The sequence below is a fragment of the Mus musculus genome, chromosome 6 (assembly GCF_000001635.26).
Source record: "Mus musculus strain C57BL/6J chromosome 6, GRCm38.p6 C57BL/6J".
NCBI lineage: Eukaryota > Metazoa > Chordata > Mammalia > Rodentia > Muridae > Mus > Mus musculus.
In genome coordinates, this window is record NC_000072.6 from 149,047,231 (window position 1) to 149,061,653 (window position 14,423).

The 14,423-nt window shown below is 38.9% G+C and overlaps 1 protein-coding gene and 1 non-coding gene across 7 annotated transcripts in view; both read right to left on the reverse strand.

The window, feature by feature from the left end:
* The window catches only part of Dennd5b (DENN/MADD domain containing 5B), a 113,612-nt gene that overhangs the window by 59,162 nt on the left and 40,027 nt on the right, over positions 1-14,423 (reverse strand). For 5 of the 6 annotated variants that reach the window (NM_177192.3, XM_006507062.4, XM_017321643.1 and 2 more), the window contains one exon: positions 7,670-7,857. The exons of the other annotated variant lie outside the window; for it this stretch is intronic. In NM_177192.3, coding sequence (NP_796166.2) covers positions 7,670-7,857 — 188 coding nt within the window. The remainder of the gene's footprint in view (positions 1-7,669; positions 7,858-14,423) is intronic. 6 annotated transcript variants of the gene reach the window in all.
* Positions 5,287-5,393, reverse strand: LOC115489348. The gene has a single exon (XR_003956664.1). It is a non-coding gene; the product is annotated as a U6 spliceosomal RNA (small nuclear RNA).

The window sequence follows — 14,423 nt, forward strand, 5'->3', positions numbered from 1 at the left end:
GACTCACTATTCCCTGGTAATAATGTACTTTTAATTTTAATTTTTTTTAATGGCACAGGGTCTCAGGTAGCCCAGGCTGGCCTCAAACTACCTAGGCAACTGAGGTAACTTTGAACTTTGGGTCCTCCTTGCTACGTCTTTTGAAGTGCTCTTACAGATGTGTGCCACCATACCTAGCTTACTTTCCTGTCATAAATGTATAATACACACATTATCAAATCTAGATCCTATATGAGACTTTGTCTTACCCTCCGTTTCTCCATTTCCCCATTAGATCTTTTCCCTACACAGCCTCCTTTCTACTGTCATCTCACATATGTGTGTTTGTGTGTCTGTTTATGTGTGTGTGCATTAAAAAGGATCTAGATTCCATATAAAAGAAAAACAGACAATATTTGTCTTTGTGAGCAGGTTTTTTTTCATTTAACATGATCTCTAGATCATTCATTTTCTATCAAATGAAATAACTTCCTTTTGTGTCTGAATAAAATTCCATTGTGTATGCAAGCCACATTTTTCTTATTATTCTATCTGTGGATACTGATTCCCTATTGGCTATTATGAATTGTGCATCAATAAACAAGGATGTGCAGGGGTCTCTGTGGTATTCTGACAGATTCCTTTGGGTATATGTCCAGGAATGTTATAGCTAGATCATAAGGTATTTCTATTTTTCATTTTTTAAGGGACTTCCATAGTGACTTTCATATTGGCTTTATCAATTTACATTCCCACCAGCAGTATGTGATAGTTCTTCTTTCTCCACATTCCCACTAGTATTTGTTATTTCCTTTATTTTCTTTTTCTTTTTTGAGACAAGGTCATATAGACCAATCTGGCCCTACCTTGCTGTGTGGTTAATACAGGTGCTAATGCACTGCTTCCACTTCCCAGGTAACAGGACTACAGATGCACCATCTTCAGAAAATATTTTTTTTCTCTTTTCTTTCCTTCTCCCTTCCTCTCTGTGGGGGATTTGAATAGGAATGACACCCATAGACTCACATGTATGAAGGCTTAGCCTATAGGGAGTAGCACTGCTTGGAGGTGTGGCCTTGTTGGACAGTGTATCACTGTGGAGGTAGACTTTGTGGTCTCTTAAATGCTCAGGCTATGGTCAGTGTGGCATACAGTCTCCTGCAGCTGCCTGCAGATCAAGATGTAGAACTCTTGGCTCCTCCAGCACCATGTCTTCCTGCACACTGCCATGCTTTCCACCATAATAATAATGGACTAAATTTCTGAAACTGTAAGCCAGCCCAATTAAATCTTTCTGTATAAGAGTTGCGTTGGGGGCTGGTGAGATGGCTCAGCGGGTAAGGGCACTGACTGCTCTTCCAAAGGTCCTGAGTTCAAATCCCAGCAACCATATGGTGGCTCACAACCACCCATAATGAGATCTGATGCCCTCTTCTGGGGTGTCTGAAGACAGCTACAGTGAATTTATGTATAATAATAAATAAATCTTTAAAAAAAAAAAAGAGTTGCTTTGGTTGTGGTGTCTCTTCACAGCAACAAAATCCTAAGACACACTCTTTTTTTCTCTCCTTCATCTCCCCTACCCCAAATTTACTCTTCTACATCCCACCATGCTGGGAATAGGACCCAGGGATTTGTACATGTGCTAACTTGGGCTATATCCCCAGCATCAGAAGATGTTCTTGGTTTGATAAAAAGGTATGACAAATCAGAGGAAGTATTTTCTAAGCTTATTTATACCTTTAATTTGCCAGAAGTAAAGTCAAGTCTCAAGTTAAACTCAATAAAAAATTTCCAGGATTTATCCTTGTTCAAAAACAGGTAATCAACAATTATTCCTAGAATCTGATGTAATATTTAAGTCTAGATCTTTAATGGAGGTCCAACAAGTTAGGTGGTTTTCTGGAACCTGCTCTAATGTGTATCTCCACACACCTGTGACTCGGCTAGGTTTTGTGGACGTTTCCTTTTCCTCATTTTTGCTTATTATTTCCAACATCAGTAGTTTTCTCTAAATAAAGGGCTGAAACATGACATCTTGCTAACTTCCATGTGTGTCTGTCTTTAGCCTCTAGAAAGCAGGCTACACTTGAGAGCATAGCAGGGAGAAGGCAGGGCATCAAAATTCAAATAGCTGTTTAATATCTTTTAAAATGTATTCGCTTATTCATTTTTTTGAGATAAGGTCTCTCTAGGTGTTCCTGGCTGGTCTTGAACTCACAAGATCCGCCTACCTCAGCCTCCCAAGTGTTAGGATTAAAGGCCTGTGCTACCTGACCACTGTCAGCTGATCCTCACTGGTTTTGAGTCTGTTCATCAGAAACCTCTCAGCACTTTCATTGCAAACTTCTTCTGTATTGATACTTTCCTGCTTTCTTTCTGTTTTCATCCCTCTCCTTTCTAGTGAAAAGAGAGAAGGCACTTGATATCTTGCTTTTAATCATGAAATCACTGCTGTCCTGCAAATGTGTTGCCAGATGAGAATCTGGCACTTCAATTACTGCCTGTCTTCACATTCACATACAAGCCTCCCATAGCCTCCTATGCTTGCTCAGAAAGGCCCCGAAGGGCCTTACTACCAACAAAGCAGAAATGAATACAAACCCCTGATACTCTATTGAAGAAAAGCCAAAGGCCCTCTTCTTTGAAAATAAATAAATAAATAAATAAATAAATAAATAAGCTGGAGAGATGGTTCAGCAGTTAAGAGCACTGACTGCTCTTCCAAAAGTCCTGAGTTCAATTCCCAGCAACCACATGGTGGTTCACAGCCATCTGTAGTGGAATCTGATGCCCTCTTCTGCCATGTCTGAAGACAGCTACAGTGTATTCATATACATTGAATGAATGAATAAATAAATAAATATTTAAAAAAACAAGAATTTCACATAAAAGGAATTCTGGTAAATTGCCTTCTCTTTTTTTGAAGCTATTCATTTTTTAAAAATTCTGTCACAAAAGGCCATGAAGTACTGTATACATGATAAAACAAATACGCTTATATTTGTTTTTATATTTCTATATTTCTGATATTTCTAATTTCTATATTTCTGAGTAACAGTGCCTGAAAACTTTCATGATATTACCTCTAATTAAAAGCAATGCATGGCCAGGCATGGTGGCACATGCCTTTAATCCCAGCACTTGGGAGGCAGAGGCAGGCAGACTTCTGAGTTCAAGGCCAGCCTGGTCTACAGAGTGAGTTCCAGGACAGCCAGGGCTATACAAGAGAAACCCTGTCTCGAAAAAAACCAAAATAAATAAATAAAATAAAATAAAATAAAAGCAATGCATATGGGCTGGAGAGATAGCTTAGAGGTTGAGAACACTGACTGCTCTTCCAGAGGTCCTTAGTTCAATTGCCAGCAACCACATGGTGGCTCACAACCATCTTTAATGAGATCTAGCACCCTCTTCTTGTGTGCTTGCATGTATGTAGGCAGAATACTGTGTATATAATAAATAAATCTTTAAAACAAGCGCAATGCGTATGCCAGACCTGGTGTCAGACACCTTTAGTCTTAGCACTCAAGGCAATCAGATAGCTTCGAGTTTGTGATCAACCTGGTCTATGTATGGAGTTTAGGACAGCCAAAGTTACTTAGTGAGACTTTGTCTCTAAAGCAAAAATGAAATAAAATACATATTTCCTCAGAATCTCAAAGCAAGGTGCACTAAAAAATGTGATTCTCTTAACTTTTTTTTTATAGATTCATTTATTTTTTATTTATATGATACACTGCAGCTATCTTCAGGCACACACTGGAAGAGTGCATCGAATCCTATTACAGATGATTGGGAGCCACCATGTGGTTGCTGGGAATTGAACTCAGGACCTCTGGAAGAGCAGTCAGTGCTCTTAATCACTGAGTCATCTCTCCAGCCTGTCTCTTAACCCTTTTCTTTTTCTTTTTTAAATATATATTGCACATCCACATCCACAGGAAATAGCGAGAGTCATGAAGCCAGCACAGCTGCTTGGCACAGTTTCAGCAAAGCTGAGCAGAAGACTGCAGTGGCTGTCCTTCATTCTCTAAATTTTGGGTTTTGGTCTCTGCATGCTGCATTCCTGGATACATTCTGCATTGTGATTCATTTTATGTTTTTTCCTAAGGAAAATTACATCTGAGTCCTTTTAGTAAAATCCTAAAATTAATTTTATCTGGCCACTATGTGGAAGTTTTCCTTATGCCCTGGAGATCATTAAGCACAGATAAGCACATAACTAGATGAGGCTACTACTTAAGGAATCTTCTTGGGGTATCCGCCCCTGAGCAAACTCAAACAGTATAATTGGTGCAGGGTAAACAGAACTGACAGACTCTGACTGGCCAGGAGAACAGGTTACAGATTCAAGGTCTCGTTTTATTATAGCTTAGAACTCTCTGAAAATGTAGTTTAAAGATGGGGGAGTGTCATACAGGGTTATACTCTTGAGGAAATAAAACCCACTAAATAAGATAGATTGACTAAAATAAACTTTTCCTACTTTATATATAGATGATGAAACATACATATAGTAAAACATATAGTAATATAGAAACATAGTAAAAGAAGTTAGGTATTAGTATTTGCTATCATAAAAAGACCAGTTCAGATATTTTCTGTTTGTCTAGAGTGTTTTCAGGATGTCGGATAATAAGTGTGTTTGCTTTAAAGGATTTAGATTCTTTAAATTGGAGTTATAGGGCTCATAATAAAAATAAAATCTGTTCTGTCTATATATTTTTTTAATTGGGACCGAACTTGTAACCTTGGACATACAATAAACAAACCAAACACAATCTGTAATCATCAGTCTGTCTTTGACCTGTGAACCCTGTAAAAATAAAGAAGCACCTGGCTGCTGGTCAGTCAGAGCTGTGAGGCTCCCTGGCCCACTGACACCTGACTCCCGCACTCCCCTATTACAGTAAAGATGAGCAAGAACGGTTGGTTGAAGGTAAGGTTCCAGACTCCGTAATCAGAGCTGCGTTCTTCTACCCCCCCTCCCACTCCCCATGCTACTCCCTAAAAGACAATACAACAAAATGGCTACTAACATCTATCATTTTGGAATCATGAGAAAAGGGAGTAGGTGGTTAATTATAAGTCTAGACAGTTACATTAGACACCCAACAACTAAAATCATACCTTCCTAAAATAATCATTTTGTAAGCTTGCCATTTTCATAACTATTTTTAGAAACTTTCTTGCTAGATTTAGTCATTATTTTATTTCTGAGTTTTCAGGGGAAAGGGGAGGAAAGCATCACTGGAGTGCACATTTAAGTCTCGTTGTAGAAGACTTTTATTTTTAATATACATATAAAATTTGGAATTCTTTGTGAATTTGTGTGTCATCCTTGCACAGGGGCCATGGTAATCTTCTCTGTATTGTTCCAATTTTTGTACATGTGCTGCCGAAGTGAGTACACATTTTTGGTTTTTTGAGAGAGGGTCTCACTATATATGTAATCCTGGCTGTCTTGGAACTCTCTATGTAGGTCAGGCTGGCTTTGAACTCACTGAAATCCACTTGCCTCTGCCTCCCAAGTGCCAGGATTAAAGGTATGCAACACCACACTCAGCTTAAAAAGACTAATTTTTTTAAATGTGTACTTCCTCCTTAAAATTATGTGAGGCTGTTTTTTTCATTTCACTATAAAATGCTTCCAGAGTGTAGAGACATATTGTTAGCTTTTTCTTCTAAAATAATGGGGCTCTTAATGTATAGTTTCTACACAGAAACACTGCTTATTTTTATAGTTGATTCATGTTACTTCATATTAACCCATTATATGAATAGATGAGTTTGTGTACTGAGCTCAAGACTGGAAAAAAAAAAAAAACCTAGAAAATCACAGACATCATTCTGAGGCCTTTTAGAAAATTTAACTGGCTTATCTTTATTTAGAGTCAGATGATACAAACAGACAAAGATCTTCCAACTATGTGTATATTAAGTGGCATTAAAATGTTTAACTTTTATATATTTAAATAAAATTTCTTATATCATTTGATGATACACATACATATATAAAATCAATAAGAAACTAAAACCATTTTTAAACAAAAAAATCCATATGGTAGCCCATTTCTTTTCCTTTGAAAATGCAAAGAATTTAGTTCTTTAAAACAACAAGATACTGCATTAATATAATTAAGGAGAAAACAAGAAAATTCAGGGAATAGAGAAAGAAGTCAGGGAGGAGAGAGAAGACAGCACACTTCCTTTCCCCTGACAAAGGACAGGACAATATGCACCTGTTTCATATGGCCTCAATCAAGCTATTTCCCCTTAAATGACAAAGCTAATTTAGCCAAAGGCAACATGGTTTAGCCAAAGGCAACATGGATTACAGGATTATCTTCTCATTATAATGGCTGTGATATAGTGTTATTTTAAATTCACTTCTTAAAATGAGGATCTCTCTGAGAAATAAGAACAAGTAAGGTGAACGTGCTGACTGAATGCTATAATCTAATTACATCATTAGCTATTTCATGTTTTAAATAGATTATGCCACTCTTATCAATATTTTATTTCAAAGCTTTCCATTCCAATTTTGAATAGCATTAACAAAAGCTAAAAATTTAAAATTAAATTTAAATTTAAAATGCTTTCAGAACTCTTATTTTCTTCCTAAATATTTTAAAACTTAATGCACAGAGAGCACAGAAATATTAAAGTGCCAAGAAGCGAGGGATTAACATTTTTGTTAACTTGGCATTGTCTGTGAGAAATTAAGAATAGGCTAATACTGGCTTACATCTAAGATGGGAAGCGGTAAAGCATCGCTGCTTCCATTATCCCCATTTTGCTGAGAGATACTACTTTCCTTTCAGTGGAGGTCAAAAGTCAAATCTCGTTCAGTAAGAATGATTCTAAAGGAACATTAAATATGACTGTACTTACTTGTCAACCTCACAACTAAATTAACTAAAACCCTCCAGAATGGAGGTGTACACCTGTGAGGTGTTTTTGCTTAATTTAAAGAGGGAAGATCCACTTACAATCTAGATCTTTGAGGTAGGACAATACACCTTTAATCCAGATATTTTGAGGTGTGAAGACCACTTCTAATCTGGGCCATGTCTTCTGCTGGAAGTCTACTTCATAAGCACAGAAAGAAGTAAGTTTCTCTTTGCCTGGTTGTTCTCACTTGCTAGCAAGGCCATTCCTTCAAAAGCATTAGAGCCTACATCTTCAGGAGTCCAACGTCTATTGAAGTCCAGCTGAGATATCCAGCCTCCAGACTGAGCAACTAGTGCATTCCTGGACTTCTTGTGGCTGGACAGCCATTGCTGGACTAGTTGGACCACAGCTAATAAATCATACTAATCCCCTTTCTATATATATTCATCTATAAGTTCTATTCCTCTATAGAACCCTAATACATTGCTTAAAAACAAATTTTATAGCATGAGGCCGGAAAAGAAGATAACTGCTTTTAGAATAATAAAATGGTAATATCATACTATTATTGAACCACCTTCAGGAATGTATAGCTGTGGAAATTTGTTATTGTCTTCCTCTGACGTATTTTAACTAGTAGTTGTGTTCTAGCAAGTTTGCAGGCTAAGGCCTTAACCCCAAAGCACTTGGGAGATTCAGATGTCACTACTGCACAAAGACAATGCTACTTAATAAAAGAAGCCATGACCTAAGTCAACAAACAGCATGCTTCATCACTAATGACAAGTTTTACCTCTTGAGGAAGTTCTAATTTAGACCGGTCAGTTCCTTCTTTTGACTGAAGACCCATCAGATAAGGGACAGGGGCATCAAGAAAATGTAGCAGAGAGGCAGGGAGGATGGGTACATAAACATGCTGCCATTGAAAAGGGAACAAGAGTGTGGTAATGCCTTCTGCCACTGTCATCAGGCGCTGATAATCTGTACAGAACAAGAGAAATAAAAGGAAAGAATCCAAGTGAAAACAATTGCTTCAGTGGGCCTAAAAATATTAGAAAAAAAATCAGTGTTAAAATAAGTATTTCTGGACTGGAGAGATGGTTCAGTGGTTTAGAGCACTTACTGCCCTAGCAGAGGGCCTGGGTTTGATGCCCAGCACCCATAGGATGGCTCGTGAAGTTCAGTAACTCCAATGCCAGAGGATCTGACACTTTCTTCTGACCTCTGAGGGCACCAGACACATAGCGCACACATATGATGCAGCCTGTAAATAACATGCGTGTGTGTCTGCACTTATATGTATGCAAAGTCGTACACATAAATAAATAAATCTTTTAAAAATTGAGAAATATTTCTTCATGATCATGGAGAAAGGAGGTCAGTTCTGGTCCATCATAATTAAAGAGTTAAATTACTTCCCCCAATAGCTATAGAAAGTTGGAAACACCATCACCACTCTTTGGTTCTTGAAATCAGCAGTGCTTGAGAAATTTGCATTCTCTCCCTCTCCTCCTCACCCCCTGTCTTTCTGGGGTCTTACTGTATAGACCAGGCTGGTCGAGAACTCACAGAGCTCCACCTGCTTCTGCCTCCTGAGTGCTGGGATTAAAGGGTGAGCTGCCACACCCAGCTCTGGTTGTGCTTTCTTTACATGGACTAATTTATTTATCAAAACTAGCGACTGTCCACAATATTATGCTGCCCTCTTAAGCAGTCTGCTGTAGATGTTTTATACTTACGCATGTTCACAATCCCTACTTAAGCCCCCAGATGGATATGTTTTATAATTAAGTTTGAAAAGTAGATAATAATCTATGGGGGATGCAGCCTGTAGATAACACTAATATTTTCAGAGCAAGCCATATAGTTTTCTATAGGGCAGAGAGAGAGAGACAGAGACAGAGACAGAGACAGAGAGACAGAGAAATAAGTTTACTTTGGTTCTGATCTGGTTTTGATGATAAATCAGTTACAAAAAGAATCATTTTCAAAATTGTTTTACACTTGAGAATTGAAGATAAGAGATTATGGACTTGTAAGAATTTCACAAAATTCTGTGTACACAATGACAGTAGAACTGGGGGCTGACTTTATAACTTTAACTTTGCAAAAGGTTAAGGACAATAATCAGATGTTACTTGTCGCATTTGACCAAGCATAAAAAGGATGTTTTCCACTTAAAAATTTTGTGCCATTTCAACATTAAAAATTTTTTTAAGATTTTTTTTATTATTTTAAAATTATGTAAATATGGGGGGGGCAGACTGTGCACATGATTGCACAAGAGGGTGCTGGATCTCCCTGGAGCTGGGATTACAAGTACTTGTGAGCTGCCCTACATGGGTGCTGGGAGTTGAACTGGTCCTCTGTAAGAGCAGTACATGTTTTTTTTTTGTTTTTTGTTGCTTTTTGTTTTTTAAGAATTATTTATTTTATGGATGCAAGTACACTGTAGCTGTCCTCAAACACACCAGAAGAGGGCATCAGATCCTGTTACAGAAGGTTGTGAGCCATCATGTGGTTGCTGGGAATTGAACTCAGGACCTCTGGGAAAACAGTCAGTGCTCTTAACCGCTGAGCCATCTCTCCAGCCCGTAGCATATGTTCTTAACTGATGCTGGATAGACAGCCCAGAGGTGCTGGCAGGGGACCCAGACTTGATTCCTAGCACCTACATGGTGGCTTACAATCATTCATAATTCCAGGAGATTCAATGATCTTTTCCTTTTTCAACATAATATTTTTATTGATTATTTAGAATTTGTATATAATGTACCGGATTATATACTTTCCAGACTTCCCAGGTCCATCCCCCCCACCCCCCCCTCTCATGACCGCCTCCAAAACAAAAGCAGAAAAAGAAAAAAAAGAAAAGAAATAAGAAAAAATTCCAAGTCCAATTTAAGTTCCCTATATACTTACTAAAGCATGGTCAAACTTGCAGTGGCCAGCCCCTTAAAGAAAACTGAGTCCTCCCTTACGCCTACTTTCACCAGCAGCCAACTGCTGTGAAGAGCTGCACTTCAGTAGTGCCCCTAACACAATGGTTTCCTTCGACAACCTCTCCTTACATCCAAGGGCACCAGGCATGAATGTGGTACATAGATACACATGCAGGCAAAACATCCATTCACATAAAATAAATGTAAAATTAAGAAAAATTTACATTACATTTATTTATGTAATTAATTTATGGAACTGGGGAAGGGGTTAGAAGACAACATTACAGAGCTGGTACTCTTCTACCCCTATGTGGGTCCTGAGGACTGAATTTAGGCAAGCACCTTTACCTGCTGCGTTATCTCACCAACCCATTTTTCCACCTCTCCCTACTTGAGGCAAAGACCTTTAATAGATATTGTATTTTACAAATACTGGAGAATCATGCTCTACTGCCTGAACTGGACGCATGCTGGCACCACGATTCTGCAGACTCTTTTGCAATTCAACCTGTAATGAAGGAACCTTTCAACCTATCTTTACTGAACATAATTAATTTAAAGAGATTACCTTTATTAATCTACAATATTGTAGAAATGCAGGTTAGTAGTAGTGCATTTATTTGCCTAATATTCATGAGATGCTGGCTCTATCTCTCTGTCTCTCTGTGTGTGTATGTGTATATGTGTTATCTTGTACATCACACAATAACAGTGCTTGTTATTCTTTTGAAGCTAAGTCGTACAGAAAAGAATGGCTTAGATGTGAATACCAGATCAGTCTGTAGAAACATCAAGAGCTACCTGTGAGAGAAGATCAGCTCTAAGACATCAGTATCTGATTTTATATTTCTTTCTCCATCATATGCCAGATAATGTGAAAGGCTTCCAATTCATTCAGTTATTACAGTTGGTAACCACTTTGACAACGAATACAGACAATGAATTAACCTTTGCCAGCAGAGGGCAATGGAGACACACCACAGGGGAGCCGGGTAGGTTGTTTGTTTGTTTTGCTTTCTGGTCCCAGAGTGCAATCTGTCTTGCTATTGCTGTATGGGTATTTGAGGACATCTGGTGGCACACTGCTATGCCACATGCCAAGAATGAACAGTCAACTGATGATACCTCTTATGGTCCTAAAACAATGTATATTCAGACCTCACACCACAGTGATATTCAACAAATCCTGTGGGTCTGTTCACCAGCCACAGAAAACATGGGCCTTGGACTTTGCCTTCTGTTAGATCAGTGACGAAGGACCAGCTCTGGTCTCCAGGCAACATACTGACAAGTAACCTACTGGTCTTCTTCATATTTTATGAATGGAATTTCTTCAGTGAGGTATTCACTACAGCTCTGGGTATGGGCTCTCACTTAAATGTTTGTGCTTCATTGAGTATCCTTCAGAGTTTATTTCTTTACAGCCTATTTTCTAATACAGTTTAGTAATAATTCATATTACATTCCTCTGCCTAAATTACGTTATGGTTTCTGTTGCCTAGCTGAACCTCAACTGAAAGGTAAAGAGATTTGAGCAGTCAAACTAAATTCCTATCAAGTTGGCTTACAACAGTCTCCTGGAAAACACTTTCTCCAGGTAATGGTGGATTGTAATGTGGAATATTTTCTTGCTTTATTTATAGAAACACCATGGGAAGTAAAAAATAAATTACACATTTTTCTCTCCTCCCCTGGACTTTAAAAGACAGGGCTCATTTTCCTTCCACTCCTATTTCCTGCTTGTAAATGCTCTATGGCCAATCTTTTCAGTTTTGAGTTCTCTACAAGACTGGTTGATATATCATACTTTTTAGTAATGAAATCAATTGGCAGAAAGACCATTTCTTTTAACTGGATCAAGAAATAAGACGCAGGGGCCGGTAATCCAGTCATGGCAATGCTTGTCTAGCATGCACAAGGCCTCTGCATTCAATCATTAACAGAAAAAAATAAATGAAAAAAAAAGTTTTTCTTTAAGCACTCTTTGCATGTGATATGTGTAAAACATGTGCACGTCAGAGGTTGATATCAAGTGTCTTCCTCAGTTGCTTTCCATTTCATTTAAAAGATAGGGTCTCTCCTTGGTAATCACCACTTTGGCTACACTGGCTGACCATTGACCTCCAGAGACTTGTTTGCACTACTCCCTTCTTCATAGCTGAAGTTACAGGTGTGCACTGTTGCAACTGGCTTTTATGTAAGTGATAGGGGTTTCAATTCGATACTCATGCTTACCTGGCTGAGCTAACTTCCATTCAGCATTATCTTAGTCAGTGTTCTATTGCTGAAGAGTCACTATGATGACCACAGCAACTCATATAAAGAAAAACAATTGAGGCTAGTTTACAGTTTCAGGGGTTTAGTCTATTATCAGCATGGTGGGAAGCCTGGCAGCATACAGGCAGACACGGTGCTGGAGAAGGAGCTAAGAGGTCTATATATTTCCTCCAACAAGGTCACATCTATTCCAACAAAGCCAAACCTCCTAATCCTTTCAAATAATGCCACTCCCTAAACATTTAAGTATATGAATTGATAGGAGCCACTATTATTCAAACCACTGAAAGCATGCACGTCCATCCATCTATCATTTGTTTGGTTTTTCAAGATAGGGTTTCTCTGTGTAGCCCTGGCTGTCCTGTAACTCGTTCATGTTTTGTAGACCAGGCTGTCTCCAAACTCAAGATCTTGAGGGTTGGGATTAAAGGAGCATGCCATCATCCCTGTCCTCCATCCAGCATTTTAAGATAAAATATATATTTTTGTCCCCAATGATTCCAAGAGATGGATATGTGATAGCAGGTTTTTTTTCAAGAATTATCTATTTTATGTATATGAGTCATAAGTCCACTGTAGCTGTCTTCAGACACACCAGAAGAGGGCATCAGATCCCATTACAGATAGATGGTTGTGAGCCACCATGTAAGGTTGCTGGGATTTGAACTCAGCACCTTTGGAAGAGCAGTCGGTGCTCTTACCCACTGAGCCATCTCTCCAGCCCTGATGACAGTTATTTGAAGACTCAACAGGGCACATGCAGCTTTTCATGATTTAGCTCTTGTTTGCTTTAGTTCTCACCATTACCTTACAGGCAGCCAAACTCCTGTTGCAGGTCATTCTGTGACTAAGACATCTTCAAAGGTTTGTGAACCTCTGTATATCTTCCTCTTTGCAGAAATGTTCCTCCTTGTATGTGGCAAAACTTTTACCTTTAGAAAATCTCTAATACTAGAGACCTTTACACTGATCCTTTTCTTTATTTTCTTTTGAGACAGCCTTGGCCAGAATTCACTATATAGACCAGGCTGGTCTCAAACTCACAGAGATCTGCCTGCTTCTACCAGCCTGCCAATGCTGGAATTAAATGCTCACACTACCACACAAAATTGACAACTCTATTTCTAATCTCAGAATCTTCAGCATCGCATACGGGGTTTACTACATTGTAATTAGCTGATAAATGTATCTAAAGTATGTAAAATGAAATACAGCATGCTTGGCTGTTACAAATTAAAATATACTGTTATAATTTTGCCTAGAACATCCACGAGGCTCCAATGGATGTCCCTGCTTAAACTTGGCGAGTCACAACAAAACAAAAATACACGAACACATGTATAGTACCTGGTGTTCTCTTGCTAATCATATTATTCCCCCCCCCCCCAAAAAAAACTGTTTGCAGTGTCCTGAACACAGGCTAAAGGAGGCCTGCCCCCAGCTGGATTTGACTGGTAATAAAGAATTGCTGTACAGCCAATAGCTGGGCAAAGGGAGACGAGGCAGAACTCTTAAAGCTGCGTGGGCTAACATGCAGGAGGAGGAAAGGGAGAATCACCATGACTCAGGAGAGACAGATGAACAGATTTAGAGCTGTAAAGGGGGGGTCATCTGAAATGTAGGAGTAAAGTGGGAGTGGCCCCCGGAAGGGCTGCCCAGAAGTGTCCTGGGCAGCAAAGACCAATGGGCTTCACAGAAGGTAACAGGGCAGCAAAGTTAAAAGTAGATTTAAGAGATGTTGAGCCAGGAGTACCGGAGGGAAGGTTATGCTAGCCACATGAGGCTTAGAAATACACAGACACTGAGCTAGTAAGGCATGTTAAAAATAAGATAATGTATGTGTCTTGCATTCACGGATCCAAAAAATAGCTCCTAGGTGGGTGTGCATGTGTGACCCACCAGGAGCCAAAGCCAGTGTAGCAAAAACTTACCACTACAAATATGGGACAGGGACTTGTAGAGAGGAGGGGATTTGTTGGGGGTGGGAAGGGAGATAAGAGGATGGAAAAATGGGAGTAACCAGAATGTATTATAGAGTCAATCAGATGAGCTCAGTGGTGTAAAGTGTTTGCTGCACATGCCTGATTCCCAGGACCAGTGAAAAGAGAGAGCTGACTCCCAAAAACTGTCTTCTTACCTCTACCCCTATTCTGTGCCGTATATATTTCCTCCAACAATAAACAAAAGACCTTGAAATCTTAAAAAGAGTGTATTAGTACAAAATCATCAAAGAAAAAAGTTAACAAAATTCATATGCCTCAGCAGTGGAATGTCTCAGCAGTAGAATACAGTAGCACAATTATCTGCCATTCTTGAGGCTAAGACAGG